Source organism: Medicago truncatula, chromosome 6 (assembly GCF_003473485.1).
Source record: "Medicago truncatula cultivar Jemalong A17 chromosome 6, MtrunA17r5.0-ANR, whole genome shotgun sequence".
Lineage (NCBI taxonomy): Eukaryota > Viridiplantae > Streptophyta > Magnoliopsida > Fabales > Fabaceae > Medicago > Medicago truncatula.
Window position 1 is genome coordinate 11,241,961 of NC_053047.1, and position 15,877 is coordinate 11,257,837.

A 15,877-nucleotide genomic window follows, 5' to 3' on the forward strand; every position below is an offset into this window, starting at 1 on the left:
GCCGTATTCGTCCACCCGTTCCTCCTTCTTTATCATTGTCGCAAAATTCGTTCTTGTTCGTTCTTCTCGTTACTGTAATATTCAGATACAATGTTAAGCCTTCAGTCCCTCTCGCATATTTATGAGTAATGATATTTTTTAACAACTTTTGTGACAACTCACTCTCATACTTTCATTGTATTTTTATTCTCTCTCTTCTTTTTTTTCTCTCTCTATTGTTGTTATTGTCCAGTAAAAAGAGAGGAAAAAGGTTGTCACTAAAAGTTGTTGGAAATTGGTTGTCAAAATATCATTACTCTATATTTATATAGGGAAAAAGACAAATTAGTCCTTCACCGAATCGTTATTTTTATCCGACGCAGAACAAAAATAACGATTCGGACTCAGTTGAGTTTATTTTTTGTCATGACTAAATTAGATTTAAGAAAAATAGAAATGCTAGCAACACATATTTTAACGCATCCACCAAATTTATACGGGACCCGATTTGGTGCGACCTATATGAATTTTAACCGATCAAAGAGAGCGTGTTGAAAAGTGTGTTAAAATGTGTGTTTCTAGCATTTCTCCTAAGGAAAATTGTGACGGACTAAATTAAGTTTTTATTTTTATTTTTATTTATATTATATTAATATTTTAAAATTTGAGTTACTCCATGACACTTTGGCCCCGTTTCAAATGAGCTTTATGAAAAATGACTTATACAAATAAATAAGTTTTTATCTTAATTCATAAGTTCTTATTAACAAAAATTATACTCTTTTTTTTTTTTTTGACAAAGAAAATTATACTTTTATAAACTGTTTTTTCATAAACTACATTAACAAGTTTATAAATAATACATAAATATTTATTTGCATAAACTCTAAAATAAGCTAATTCAAGCATAGCCTTTGAAATTTTTATTTTTTTTGTTAACTATGTGATTATTACTAGGGACTTTTTTTTTTTTTTTTTTTTTTTTTAAGGAATGTGATTATTAGGGATTTGGGTATTGTTTTGACTAATATTTTTCTATTAAAATCCAGCTTTAGTTTTATTATATACGTAGTCATTGAACATTTAAATTACAAAATAAATTTTAATATACATAGCACCAACACTTTCAGATCAAAGATGTTTTGGTGACTGACACTAGCATGATTCTAACAAATATGTTTTGTTACATCAATTAATTTTATTTTTTTAAATTATTGTTGGTGTCAACATAGTAATATCAATATGTGTTAGTGATGCTTCATTGATTTTAATTGTTTCAAGTAGATGTAGACATGAATATATCGTTGATGCTTATAGACTCATTTAATTATATTTTTTCAATTGAACTACTGTACGAAATGGGTTTACCATTCGGAGAATTTTTGGGTGATTTTCCACTATTAAGATATTGATGATGCCTATATTGTATACATGATGATGGGTGGTGGTGCAAATTCGTCGCAATTGCGCATTGCTCATTCGTCAAGAAATGAGTTTGGAATTAACTGGGTTTGAAGAATCCATGGGATCTAAGCTATCATTAGTTGAGTTTGGAATTAACTCCCGCCATAATAAACGTGTGTCATGTGGGACCCATTCAAAAATTTAAGAATCTAAAATAAGGAACCATGCATTGGAGATGCTCTTAACCTTATTGCATGTGAGACAAATGGAAGTTGCATGTGCTTAAAGTGACAAGTAGAATTATGGACAGTTGCATGCAATACACTTGTCTTCTTGCATGCATCTAACCATCTTAGTAGTTCTTCACCTATAAATAAGATTCATGTCAATGCACTCAATCATCATTCAAGTAGAACACTTGTTAAGAATTCAAAAAATGAAACAATTCATAAGTATTACATAGAAAAAGTTGCTTACCATTTCTAAAATAAAATTGCTATTTTTGACTTTTTAACGGTTCCCTTAAATCAAAGTTTGCTTTCTGCTGCTATGGTTTTCTTTATATATTATATACATGATTACCATCAATTATCCACTGATTTCTAAGAAACAAATTACCATAATGTAATACTCCCTCCGTTTCAAAATATAAGCAAATTTTACTTTTTAGGTTCATTCATTTAATGATGTATGTGATCTATATTATAAACCACATACATCATTAATTGAATGAACCTAAAAAGTAAAATTTGCTTATATTTTGAAACGGAGGGAGTACACTTTTATCAGTCAAACATTAAAAACCAAAGGACAACCAAAAAAATGTCTTCAAAACTAGGTTACATTTCAAGGATTTCTTTGAAAGCAAAAATGAGCCACCTTAAAAAAACTATGTTTGACATAAGGATGTCTTCATCAAACAAGGTGGTTGGCTATCATCACTAACTCAAGACAACCTAAGAGTAGCATGTTATCTCCAAATGACCTTCAAGTAGGCTTCTTGGTCTTCTTCTTCGAAACACTTGCTATAGCATCGCATAATTCTCTTTTACGTTTGTTGTTCGGGTTTTCATCGCCATCCATGCTTTCAGAATTCTTGCTCTGGACTTCAAGAGCATCCCTGACAAAAAAGTTTAATCTCCACAAGGTAGACTCACTCTGCATAGAAAAACGATATACTCGTTAACATATGGATTATATAATCATTATGATATCAATTTGATACAAACCGAAGTAATTCAACCCAAGGAACAACAATTCTATTTGTGTTACGACCTGAGCGTCGATGTCAAGATCCACCTCGTCAGCATTTGCTTGGAAGTTTGGATTAGTTTGGGCAACAATATCCAATGCTCTTCTAAGATCGTCAGGAGACAGTTTGGTGAGAGCAATTCCAAGATTTCTCTTTTCTTCAGTTGACATTTTTCTGTAACAAGTTTTCTCAAATTTAGCTTAGCGGGAGTGACAGTATTTTAGATGACGAGACAGAGGCAGTGAGGAATGTACGAAATGAAGGGCAAAACTATTCGACAAGTTAATTGCGTTTAGTAATTAGCACTTAAACCTAGTAAATGTTAGTAAAATATTAAGATTCAAGTAAAATATACTGTGTTTCCTAGAACAATAAAACATGCACACGAACTCATATGTATAGGCAAAAATATATGATAGGTTTTTTTTAATAAATTTATAAGGAAACACCGTGTAACTGCTAACCTGCATTTTTTAACAACCATCTCCCGGAGCTCTTCTAAATGTACATCAACTTCATCCAGCTGAACAAAATAAAACGCAGTACCATCTTTAATACGCATGAAAAAATCAATAGATTTTTTATCAAATTCATGAAGTAGTAAATCCCTAACGAATACCTCATTACTCAAGTCTCTAGCCATTTTAGCATGAACTGCTTCTTGAGCAAATTGCATGGCTAACCGTGCTTCAGCTTCTTCCTCTTCTCGTCTAGTTTCCTACAATTCAATAACCCCAGATGATAACAAGTAAGTGCCAAGAGGTTGTTTTTAAGACAATATTTAACAAATTTTGAACATGAAATAGGACCACAATATTGATCAATTTGTAATCAAATTCCATCCAACACAACAGTTGGTTAAAGGAAACAAATAGTTGGAATTAAGTTACCTCTTCACCAACTCTAGGCAGGAATTGCAACCATTTCTCCTCAAACTTTTCCAGTAACGTTTTTGCCATCACATGAACATCACTTCTTTCGTCATTATATTTCATAGCATTTTTGAAAACCAACCTTACATCAGCACATGCTTCACGAACATGCTTATATCCAGTACCGTCATTAGCCTCTATTTGGTTCTTAATGGTGTTGAAATCCATGGGCTTGTCAATGATCTAGCATGCATCATATTACAACAGATCAATCAAAAATCGAAAGATTCAGTCACTTAATGAAGGGCATGTTTGTTTACGCAAAAAAAATCAGAGCTTTTAATTAAATATGCCTTTTAGTTTTATAAACAGCACAAAGGGACCGTAAGTGTATTAATTAATCCAATACTACAAAAAATATATGCCAATTATTTCAAAAAAAATTACTTTCTTTCAATAGTATTATGAAATTTGGGGCCTAACTCATCCTTACAAAACCGGCTTGTAAGGTGAGGAGTGTCTCCTCTTTATAAACTCTTCTCAAGAGTGTTATCTGTCCAATGTGGGACTAAATCCACCCCCTCAAAGCCAACACAATGAAGATGTTGGAGGCTGCAACGAAGGCTAACCAAAGGTCGCAATTTAGGCGACTAGGGACGGACTGCAATTAAGGCGGAATTTCCAACAAGTATTTATTAGAAGAGAGTGAGTTTCAGGTCAAGATAAAAATAGAAGAAAAGAGAAGCAACGGTTCTTATTGAGAGTCTCACATTAGATGCGACATGGCCTAAAAAAGGTGGGCATCCTAGAAAAGACGGCCATTAGGGAATAAAAAGGGAGGGGGCAAAACCCATATCAGTCATGAACTATTTTGCATATTTAAACTGATCCTGGTAGCAGGCATTGTCCACAAGGTTGTCTCGAGAAGTTTCTATCAATCAACGTTGTTTTCTTCTAATGTAAATGTAACATTGGAAAACTTGCATGCGTATATGAACCATACCTCATAATAATCATTTAAGCCAAGGCCCTCTACATCCACTGGTTGCATAAAAGGCCAAGCCCATTTGTGTTGTGTCATCTGATAGAAAAAAGAGCATCAGAGATTTAGTTTATAATTCAAAAATATACAGAGCCATTCACTATCCTAACCTCATCTGTCATCTACCACTCGGACAACTTTCACCTAAATGCGTACAGGCTCAATCAATGTACAAAGGGTACATAAAAAAAATATTTAGATCTGAATCAGGAGGGAAAATGCAAGTAATCACACCATGTGACATCACAAAATGAAATATTAACAATATTTTATGACGACGGTTCTACCGACACAAAACTTCTTAAATAGAGGTTTATCAATGATCAAAAATGGTTTGAAATAGAGGCACAATAAAACGCATTTCTCCATCTTGTCAGCCAAAAACACAGAACGAAGTCAAAGTCACCAAGCACTTCATTTTGCATATTTATCACATAATTCTAACTGAAAGGGCAATTGCCAGTAAAAAATCAATGCGGAAAAGAAGAGAAAAAAACCTGAAAGTTGGTTTGGTTTTCAAATGCAAAAAATAAAACAGAAATAAATAAACAAGAGCCTCAATACAAACATTCGACTATTTGAGTATCCCCAATCAAAATTTAATGGGATCCCCTGAGATATTTTATAGTCCATTCAGTAATACCAATGTCACTACTACTTGTCCTATAGCAAGCTTCTCATTTTTCCGCGGTCCATTCACTATTGCATTATCTATAACTGTTATACTTGGTTCAAATCCCCTTTCGTGGATCTAAATAAGGCACTTGCAGCTATCTATATCTTTCAAATAATGAAAGTTAATACAAATAGTATTTTGAGAATATCAGGGCAAGAGGAATCGCCACTTCACAAAGTACTTATGAAAGGAACTTTTCGTGCTTCATGTCATTGTGTTGTTAAAGGGCAGCCCGGTGGACTAAAGCTCCCGCATACGCAGGGTCCGGGAAGGGGGCCCACCACTTTGGTGTTACAAATAGCCCGCGCTACATATCATTATATTGTTATATGCACTAAAAGTCCTTACAAAGAACAGAAGGAAAAGCCAAAACATGAAGGAAAAAGAAAAAGTTTATAACCATAGACTGGTCATTGAAACTTTTATTATCATGAACTGAAACAGATGGTGTAAAAGCAATTCAAAATTACATGACCATGTGTAAAAGAACATGGTTATATATGACTCAAAATAAGCAAAAAAAACATATTCAAACGAATAGACAATTAATGGATTGATAATGGTGCACACAGATGTCATATTTTCCACGACCACAGCACACCCCCACAAACATAAACAATAAATGGAAAATAGCTACCTGGCGTAATATTGGGCCAAACTGGCGTATAAGATCTTGCATTCTTTTCTGAGCAGCCGCTTCTCTACGTGATGCATCCTGCTGTAGCTTCTTAATACTTGGAACATGTTTCTCCTTATCTTTGTCCTTCAAAGTTGAGTTACCTTTTGACGTGTCTGTTTGCTTTTTATTCGTGCTGGAGAAAAAACTATCTATCTCATGCCCTTTCTGCTCAAGCTGCAGGAATAGAAGCATATTACTTACTAGAAATAACTTCTTGGGATGTAAAATTAAAGAAGAGAAATCATAAACAGACACACAAATGAAGCACGAATGGTTGTCCATACAAAATAAAACAATCGTAATTCATAAAAGCCTCTTAAAAGCTAAAACCACACAGACAGGTTAATATGATATGTTGCTGCTAGCAATAATTGCAAAATTTCAGTGAACAATCTTTTGCAATACGGCCAAATCTTTTACAACTATAACATTGCAAAGCACGCATATCTCAGCACGTGTTCCAACCATGAGCAGAATAAGCCAAATCAACAGGACGATAGGAGTACTTGTATTAGCTTTATGTTCCATTGCTGCTTAAGTAGTCATGTGTTGATCTTCTCAAAGAAATTCACTTGAGCAATTGTCCAGATAAGCTACAGGGACACGGTTCATCAGACTAGCACGACTTGTCTCAAACACGTCGCAATTTCAACAAGAACTAGTATCTTCTGCTGGTCTCATGGACCATGTTGTTGACAGCAGAAAGTGTTTATTTACGGACATCAGTGATGTAAATGTCACGCTATTCAGTCCATAGGCTTTGAAAATCAGAGCTGTTATCCTCAATTAAGAGATTCCCTTGTGTTAAGTTACCCAATTCCTACTCAAGCTGAAATCTCTTTGCGATATTGTCTTTATTGGAGTATACCTTTTCAAAAAACCACGAACAGTGAATATGAAGACAAAAAGGCTACCGAGATCAAGAACCCACCAGGAACAAGAAATCAAGTGCACAACACGAATCCACAGGTTCATAGTTGAGACTCTGACAAAATGTCGATTATCAAAAGAGACTCTGATACTATGTACGGCTCTATGTGGTCCTTTACTTTCTTAATAGAACGAAATTTACAGTTCAACTTACAACAAAAAGACCTAGAGACCAGCATGAAATGTTATGCTTTTTCAAATTCCGCTACGCTATAGTGCTGTTATATTGCCTATTTGACAATACTTAAAACTAAATTGCATATTGCAAAACTATACAACAATTGAGTCTTATCTCACTAAGTGTTAAATTCTACTACACTACAACACCGCTATAGCTTCAATTTGACAGCATTGACGATATCATAAGTCATAACGGCTATAAATAAACACGATAAACATGTGACAAAATCATAAGTCATAAGCTTTAATGTTATAACCTGCAAATTAAGTTGTTTATCCTAATAGTAGTATTTGAAACTATGAAACACTCACACAGACACCACCGGACACACACATGTCAGCATTGTGTCAAGTAGGTGTGTTCTACATCAAACATGTCTTCAATCAGAAGTGTTTGTGTTACAAAATCACACACGTGTTGGTGTTGTGTCAGGTGTATGTTTCCACACAGAATAAGCTTTCAATCAGAAGTGTCAATGTTACAGAGTCACGAACACCAGACACATGTGTCGGTGTTGTGTCAGGTGTGGGACACCAAACACCCATTTGATTAGAAGTGTTGGTGTTACAGAATTGAGTGGTAACAAAGAATACTTGCCTGATCAACTTTTGAAACTAACTCATCAACACGGTGCTTGAAGTTGAAACTCTCCATTGACACGGCCGGAAGAGAAAGGCGGACGGACGAGTGTCTAAAACGTTTGTGACGGCGGATGTGTTGAGTTTAATGGAAGTTTCTCCAACTTGTTGATGATTCTCATACACGTTTTAGGTTGTAACTATTAATCAGTGTATTTGGATAAATTAATTTAAAATTGAAAAGATAAATTTTTAAATTTTTATATTTAGTTTTTTATTTGTGTTTTTGGGTTCAAGTTATCAAAACCCTTTAAAATTTTAGAGTCAGAAATATAATTGATTCAAATAATCCAATTGAATTGTGTGGTTTTTTAAATAATGTTGTTTGGATAAAGTAATAAATAATTTGATTGTTATTATTTTTTACTACTTTTGTAAATTTTGAAGTTTTAGGGTTCAATTTGAAAAAGAAAAAAATTGAAGTCAATTTCTAAATTTTGAAAATATGATGACCAAAATGCAAAATTTGAAAAAATTGTAAGAAATGAGAAGTTTGATATTTGTAGCTTTTATGTCTTATTTGAAACTCTATAAATTTACCTTTGGCAGAATACCCAATAAATTTCTATCATTTTGAAAATTCTCCAAACTATCATCAAAACAATGAAATTTACCTAAAAGAATTTAAATTCCCTCGAAAAAATATATTACCTCGAAACATTCCTCCATCCAAACATACTCTAAATTTATTCGGTTTTATTTCGGTCACTTGATGTAGAAATATTTGATATTTTGATATTTAACTTACAAAATTTAGACATTTTAATCTTTCCTATAGGAGACCAATATGTATTAATAATTGTCATTTAAGAGACCAAAGTGTTAAACATTCTTAACTTAAGGGATCAAAATAAAACGAAAAAAATCGTACGTGATGAACTAGTATAATGCTTGCAATCTAAAGAACTAAAATGAAATGTAACATATAAGAATCAAAATGAAACCTAAAAACAACTTAAGAGACAAGTGTATTTTTGCCCCTTTTTTAATAAGAGAATGAAGTTATAAAAAGGCTAAGGAACTATATATATACTACTTTCCATCACATCAAACTAAAGCTTGAGGGTTAAAGAAGAACAAGGAGATTGAAGAATCGTCCAAGAGAAAGAACCATGGTGATCCAATTAATCAGGAAGATGGATAAGACGAAGAATATCAAGTAAATAAAAGGGGATGAAGAGCCACAATATAAGTTGAAATGCTCTAAGTAATCTGAATAACAGATTGAGAATCACATTCCACAAGAAGAGCAATAATATCATGATCATGTGCAAGCTTAAAACCCAAGAAAGGACCTCCAAAGTTTAGCAAAAATACCAATAGAGGTTTCAATATTATAATGAAATCCTCTAATGAAGTTATCAAACAAATTGAAAATTAAACCAATGCAAGGCGTGGAACGAGTGGTGGTATTATGAGATCCATCATAATTTAATGGGTTAATTAAGTAAACGATCTCTATAAATATTCAAATTGTAATATATACAAAACCAAATCACACTTTTAAGTCCTTGTGATATTTTTTTTAATATTTTAGAGACCAGAAATATTGATGGAAATTTTTAGACTAATTTAATTTATAATGAGAAAGAGGGAGAGGTTGTGAGGCAATATGTAGCTCGGTTCTTATGTTGGCATAGCATAGAGGAATAATAGTGTTTTTCACCCCTGTAATATATGTCATTTTCGGTTTTCGTCCCTATAAAATTTTCGGTTTGATTTGCACCCTCGTAAATATTTTTTTTCTGGAAAACACTCTTAAAAGGCCATTCAACAACTAAAATTTCTTGAAAAAAATTCTGAAAATGGGCTATTAGGGGTGTTTTTCGGAAAAAAATAATTTTACGAGGGTGCAAATCAAACCGAAAATTTTATAGGGGCGAAAACCGGAAATGACATATATTACAGGGGTGAAAAGCACTATTAACCCTAAGATGAACCATATGATTGGAGGATTCAAGAAGATTGCTATCAATAATAGTGTTACCCTAAAAAATAAGATTGTTTATATCGTTTCACAAATTCCAAACTATAACAACAAAGAAAACAATTTATCTAGCCAGTTACAGAAACATTGTGTCATTTAAAGAGAGATTCCAATGTAACTAATCATGGAGGCATAGGCTAAAGAAGATAGCAAGTATAGAGATATTTTAGTAACTGAGGGATGGCATTTGTGACATTTGTGATTGTCACTGATACTTCCAAAAATAAAATCCCAACAATTTTCTCAACATCATAACAGATGGAAAATGGGATACAAACAATTTTCTAAATGTACTGTGAAATACTAGTGAGGGAGAATCGAGCAAGGGTTATGTGTCCATCAAGAAATAAAGAGGATGTTTTCTAACAATGAGTATTGAAGCATAACACAAAAGACTTGGAATCAAGCTTGCTACTAGATAAAGAAGAAGAACATAGTGAACCTCAGTTACTTGCAACACAAGCTCCAATTAGTTTTAGTAAACAAAAACAGTTATAACTAACTTTCTAGTTTGTTATGAAGTTTGTTGTTATCTTATAAGATGGAACTTACAATAGCTTAGTGTATACCATCATAGAAGTACTATAAATACATGCAATACCTTCATTCTCAAGTAATCAATAATAATATTGATTCTAGCTTCTACATTTTATCTCCTTTTCTCTTATTTTCCATAATTTTCTATCAATTTTTAGCTTATCAACATGGCATCATGAGCATCTTGATCTAAGAGTGCTTCTTCCGCACATTTTCTTTGTTTTCCTTTCCTTTCTCTGATTTTCTTTCTATGACTCGTCGCAACAACAATGGTGCGGGATCCTCTACCAAGGTTTTTCTTGATCAATCTAGTCGCTTTTTTATTCATCCTAGTGATGGTACATCATCAGTTGCAGTTACTCTGGTCTTGAATGATTCCAATTACCATTCCTAGGCTCGCTATATGCGCAGAGCTCTTGGAGGGAAAATGAAGTTTGAGTTCGTTGATGGTACAATTCCTTCGCTTAATTATAATTTTGATCTTACTTTTTCGTGCTTGGAATCATTGCAACATGTTGATTCATTCATGGATCTTAAATTATGTTTCTCCTTCGATTTCTCAGTCCATCGTTTTCATGGAAAATGCTATGGATGTTAGGAACGATCTTAAGAAACGATTTGCTCAAGGTAATTTGGTAATAATTTAAGAATTAATGCAAGAAATTTATGGGTTGCAACAAGATTCAAAGTCAGTTACTACTTTCTATTCTAAATTGAAGGTTTTATGGGAAGAGTTGGAAATTTATCTTCATATGCTTAGTTGCAGTTGTAGAATTCAATGTGTTTGTGAATCAATGCGAACTTCTAGGAAGAATCATATGTTGTTGTATGCTATCAGATTTCTCACTAGCGTAAACGAAAACTTTTCCATTGTAAAGTCACAAATTCTTCTCATGGACCATCTTCCTCTTATGGACAAGATTTTCTCTATGATGCTGCTGTTAGATAATAAAATATTGGGCTTAAGTTATTGTCTTTATATTAGCAAATTAGAGTCCATTACGTTTATTATATATTCTCTCATAACATTTTGTAATATTAAGTTATTGATATTCTATTGAAACCCTAGCCTCCGTTGCTATTCTTATTCTCTCTTTCTTTTGTATGAGTTTTGTTAACATGGTATCAAGAGCATGGTTTGATCCTCCTTGAATGATCTGTCGCTTCCGCAGTTGAGTTCCCAAAAGTTTGGGAATGTTGTGTGATTGATTTGGTTTAATTCTTAGTATTAGTTTTTTGTATTTTCGTTGGTTCGTTCCAGGGATGTTTGAAAGAAATTGATTGAATATGGTATTTTGTTGAACGGTTAGGCTTCACTGCATTTTCCATCTCCGTTTGCAATTTTTGTTCAGTTTGTTCTTTATCCTCACTTTGTTCCTCTTATTGTTCATTATGTTTGGTTATTTGTCGGTCATGTTTGGAATTGCAAGTGCCATTGGCATCTAGAGTCAACAACAATTTTGTTTGGTTTCGGTGGTATATTTAGTTTGTGGTTTTGGTTGGTTTTAAATTAAAAAAATAAAAAGCTTGGGTCTCTCTCTACTTCGGTTTTGTTTGTTCGCGTTCAATTTCGTTTGATATGTTGATCTCTCTCCTGATTGTTTCTTTTTTGGTTGTTCTTCTCTTTAATTTTCTCTCTTTTGTTTTATTTATTCATTTGAGTCTACTTCTCCGTTTGTAGGTTTCTTTTGAATCTTCGTGTGTTTCTTTGTGTTTGTGTTTGATTAATTGGTTGTTCGTTTATGTCTATCTTTGGTTGATTTAGTTCAGCTTGTCTTTGTTCATTTGATTCGGTTTACTTTGGTTCAATTTGATTTGGTTTCGTTTGTTTGTTTGGTGAGTCAAGATAGTGTTCACAATTTGTTTGTTTGTTTGGTGGGTCAGGTGTGAGCACTTTGGTTGTTCGGTGAGTCGAGTACTCACAATTTGGTTTCTAATTGCATTGCACTTCTCAAGCTCCTCTATTGGTTCTTCTCTCTGTTGGTTCTATTGTTTGATGATTCTCTTTTTGATTGGTTGATGGTGATAGTGAGCTTCAGCTTGAGGGGTAGCGTTAGAACTTTATATTATGTTTTTCGTATTTTGTTTGACAAACTTACAATGCTTCTTGTTGACTCATTGTGAGTTTGAGGGTAGATGTTAGATAATAAAATATTGGGCTTAAGTTATTGGGTCTTTATATTAGAAAGTTAGAGTCCATTAGATTTATTATATATTCTCTCATAACATTTTGTAATATTAAGCAATTGATATTCTATTGAAACCCTGGCCTCCGTTGCTATTCTTATTCTCTCTTTCTTTTGTATGAGTTTTGTTAACAGCTACAACAAGAAAGACGGGTAATTTTGCACCTACTTCCGATGATTCTATACCATTAATCAATGTTGTGACATCTAGAAAGTCCAAGGGTAATTTTCAGGTAGCACAAACAAGAATTTTAATCAATGGTCCAATTTTAAACTAGGTACTTTCTGTCAAAGAAATGGTCACACATCTTCAAATAAATTTTAATAATGGATCTTCTGCAAATCATGTTGCGTGAGGGTGAGTGTTGAAGTTAGTTTTGAAGTTGTTTGTATTTTGTTATTTATCCCACATTGTTCAGGTTCCCCGAGTTGTTGAATGTATAAATATGTTTGGGTACCCTAATCATTTGATTTAGCTTTTGGGATGAGATCCAAACACATTTAACAGCTTTGAGCTTCTTTTATGTGTATGGCCTTTGGTTTGTTCTTTTAGCATTAGCATTGTTCCTTCTTTTTGTTTTGTCTACCGTCTACATTACATAATATTAATGTGTTTCTAAAATTCATGACCACGTTGACATAGGTAACTTGTCTTTTAAAAATATAATGTAAGTGTGTTCCTTTTGAATGTCACAAGATGACTAGTGTATTTATATGTGAGATATTGATAAACTCGGATTGGTGCTTATATAGTATGATATGTATTGCATTTAAATTATGATGGTATCAGTCTCTATGAACAGGTTTACTATAATAGTCAATTATATTGACATGTCAAAATTTTGCATTACAAATTGAATTATATTGTGCTTTTGTTGCGAAGACTGTAAAACTAGGCAATTTAATTCATTACTAAGATTTGGGTCTATGGCTTTAGGCGTTGACTCATGCGTTCAGATTTGTGTCAAACTGATGCAATTGGAACATGTTTTCCTTTTGATACTCTTTTTATTCATATAACTCTTGGTTAGTTATTTTAGCCTTGCTCCCTCTTGTTCTATGTCTTGGCATGGTGTTTTTTTTTTTTTTTTTTTTTTTTGTCTGCAATTGCATCTGTATTATACTCTTGGATACCCATAAAAATAGGAAAGAGAGAAGAAAGAAATAGAGACAGAAAAAGAAAATAAAAAGACAGCTCTTATATTGAGTTTGACCTTACAAACTATTAACAATTTTTTTCTTCATTTTTGCAAAATGACATCCTAAAAGTGAGCATTTTCTTCTTACTTTAATGTACTAACCATTGATATATTTCTATTAAAAAATGAATTAGTAACCATATTGTGCTGTAACAATTATGTGAAAATATGTCATTACAAAAAATATAATATTAATTTTTACTTGATAGTATGATGTTTTGGTAGATAAATTCTGTTTTTTTATAATAACGCAGAGTGGAAAAGGACAATAATTTGTTTTTCTTTATTTTGCTTTTGAATTATTCTATTACCTTTTCAATTAGTATAATACATTATGAATCGCTAATCTTGAACGCTAATAGAAAAAAACAAGTATAGAATAGTGACAATTTTTTTTTTTTGGAAGGATTGAGAATTTTATTTTTATTGTGTTGTTGTAAGTTGTATTTATTTTCATATTGTGGTATGCATCAGCACACAATCTTTATATTAATTTCAAAGAAAAATGGTTTGCTCTATAAAATTAATATGTTCTTTTAAATATATTTTATAGTTGATTTGTCAAAAAAAAAATATAAGTTGTTTATTTTTTACTGTTTAAATTTCAAATTTGTTTCTAAATAAAAGTTTGTGTCACTTCTACACATAATTTACCCCGTGCATTGTACGGGTATCCACACTATTATTTTATTGAAGATAAAGAATGAAGAAGAAAATGTAGATAGTAACATGGACATTAATTATTTTTTTGAAATAATGGACATTAATTTTTTTTAGAGAGTGATTATTTTTGCATTTACAAAATTTGCTTTATTTTGTGTATGTGTGCAAAAAAAAAAAAATTAACATAACAATACATATTGTTATGTTAAATTTTATTTTTTTTGCACACATACACAAAATAAAGCAAAATAACTGATATAGTCTATTTGTCCAAAAAATAACATAACGATGCAAAATTTTATGTGATTATTTATCGAAAAATTAACTATTGTTTAGATACATAGTACATAAATGGGATCAAAGTTAAAATCAATAATCGCTACGTATTTCTATATTATAATATTAATTCTTACATGACATGCATGACTCGTAAAATTGTATTTAATACATGAAGACTGAACGAGATATGGATTCTTTGCAAGATATATTTGTTGTTTGTGTATATAGTTTGTGTTATTGTTTGTGATTGAAATGCATGACTCCAAGAGTCATGTTTAATTCATGAGAAATGGAAGAAAAAAAACCAATTGTGCGTGATTTATCTATTGTTCAAAACTGCTTTTTTATTTAAAATTGATCATATATTAATTGTGGTTTTATTTAAAAAAAAAAAAAAAAAAAGTCATCTTTAATAAAAGAAGGAATGTCATTCCACTGAGCAATGACTTGCACTCGAAAAGTATAGTCTACAAGCTTATCCGCACAATGAGTTCCTTCCTAATAGATATGAGACACAATAAAAGAGAAATTAATATTTTGCGTAACTTTTTTTGAAGGGCTATAACATTAAACCTTCTAGTTTCTTCACCTTCATCCACCAAAGATGGGTGATTTAGGGTCAACTTTTGACCCAAAATCACTCCTCTAACTTGTTTTTTCTATTTTCTTTTTATTGAAATAAGTGGTTTACACATCTATTTTGTTTCTTTTTTTTTTGTGATTTCGTCGTCTTAGTGCGACCTTGTTTTGTTCGTCGTCTTTGTGCGACGTTGTTTGCCTTTCTTGGTTCGTTTAGGTATTTGTTCGGTTCAGATTGTCAGATCAGCTTCGATCCGGTGCAATCAAATTAATGACTTTGGAGTCGTCAACGTTGCAAATCCGGAGACAAGGGTATTCCGGAGACTTAAATATAGTCATATGTGTAGGCTTTAGTACTTTGCCGTTTTATGCTATTAGCATGGATGATGTGAGTTTGTTCACAAATTCATCCTTTTTGTTTTTAACGAATTTCAATTGTATCGATGTACTCTACCAATTTGAATGAATGAATATAATTTATTTTTGTCAAAAAATAAAAGAGAAATTAATATTTTAAGTATAAAGTCAATGATTTCTCAAATGCCAAAGAACAACAATGTGAGGAGACTTGAAAGCTGAAACGACCAATTTAGAGTCATGTTCTAGTTAGAAAATGATACCGACCTTTAATATAAGCAATTCCAGGGGACTTAATAACACCAATAAGTTCAACATTTTTTTGACAAAACAAATAAGTTCAACATGAAAAGCAAAAGAAGATACGTTTTTTTTAACAAGTCTAAATGAGATTATTAACACAATGAAAGTGACCCCCAGCACAAGGTGTGCTAAAG

At 32.2% G+C, this 15,877-nt stretch overlaps 1 protein-coding gene across 1 annotated transcript; it reads right to left on the reverse strand.

The window, feature by feature from the left end:
- Nucleotides 1–2,179: 2,179 nt before the first annotated feature.
- On the reverse strand, nt 2,180–7,798 carry LOC25495920 (transcription factor GTE6). Its single transcript, XM_013596181.3, has 8 exons — nt 7,613–7,798; nt 5,863–6,078; nt 4,511–4,588; nt 3,526–3,750; nt 3,255–3,353; nt 3,100–3,158; nt 2,659–2,809; nt 2,180–2,541 (listed from the first exon to the last, which is right to left on the reverse strand). The coding sequence occupies exons 1-8, from the start codon at nt 7,667–7,669 to the stop codon at nt 2,371–2,373; spliced, it is 1,056 nt and encodes a 351-aa protein (XP_013451635.2). The 5' UTR covers nt 7,670–7,798; the 3' UTR covers nt 2,180–2,370.
- Nucleotides 7,799–15,877: the final 8,079 nt, after the last annotated feature.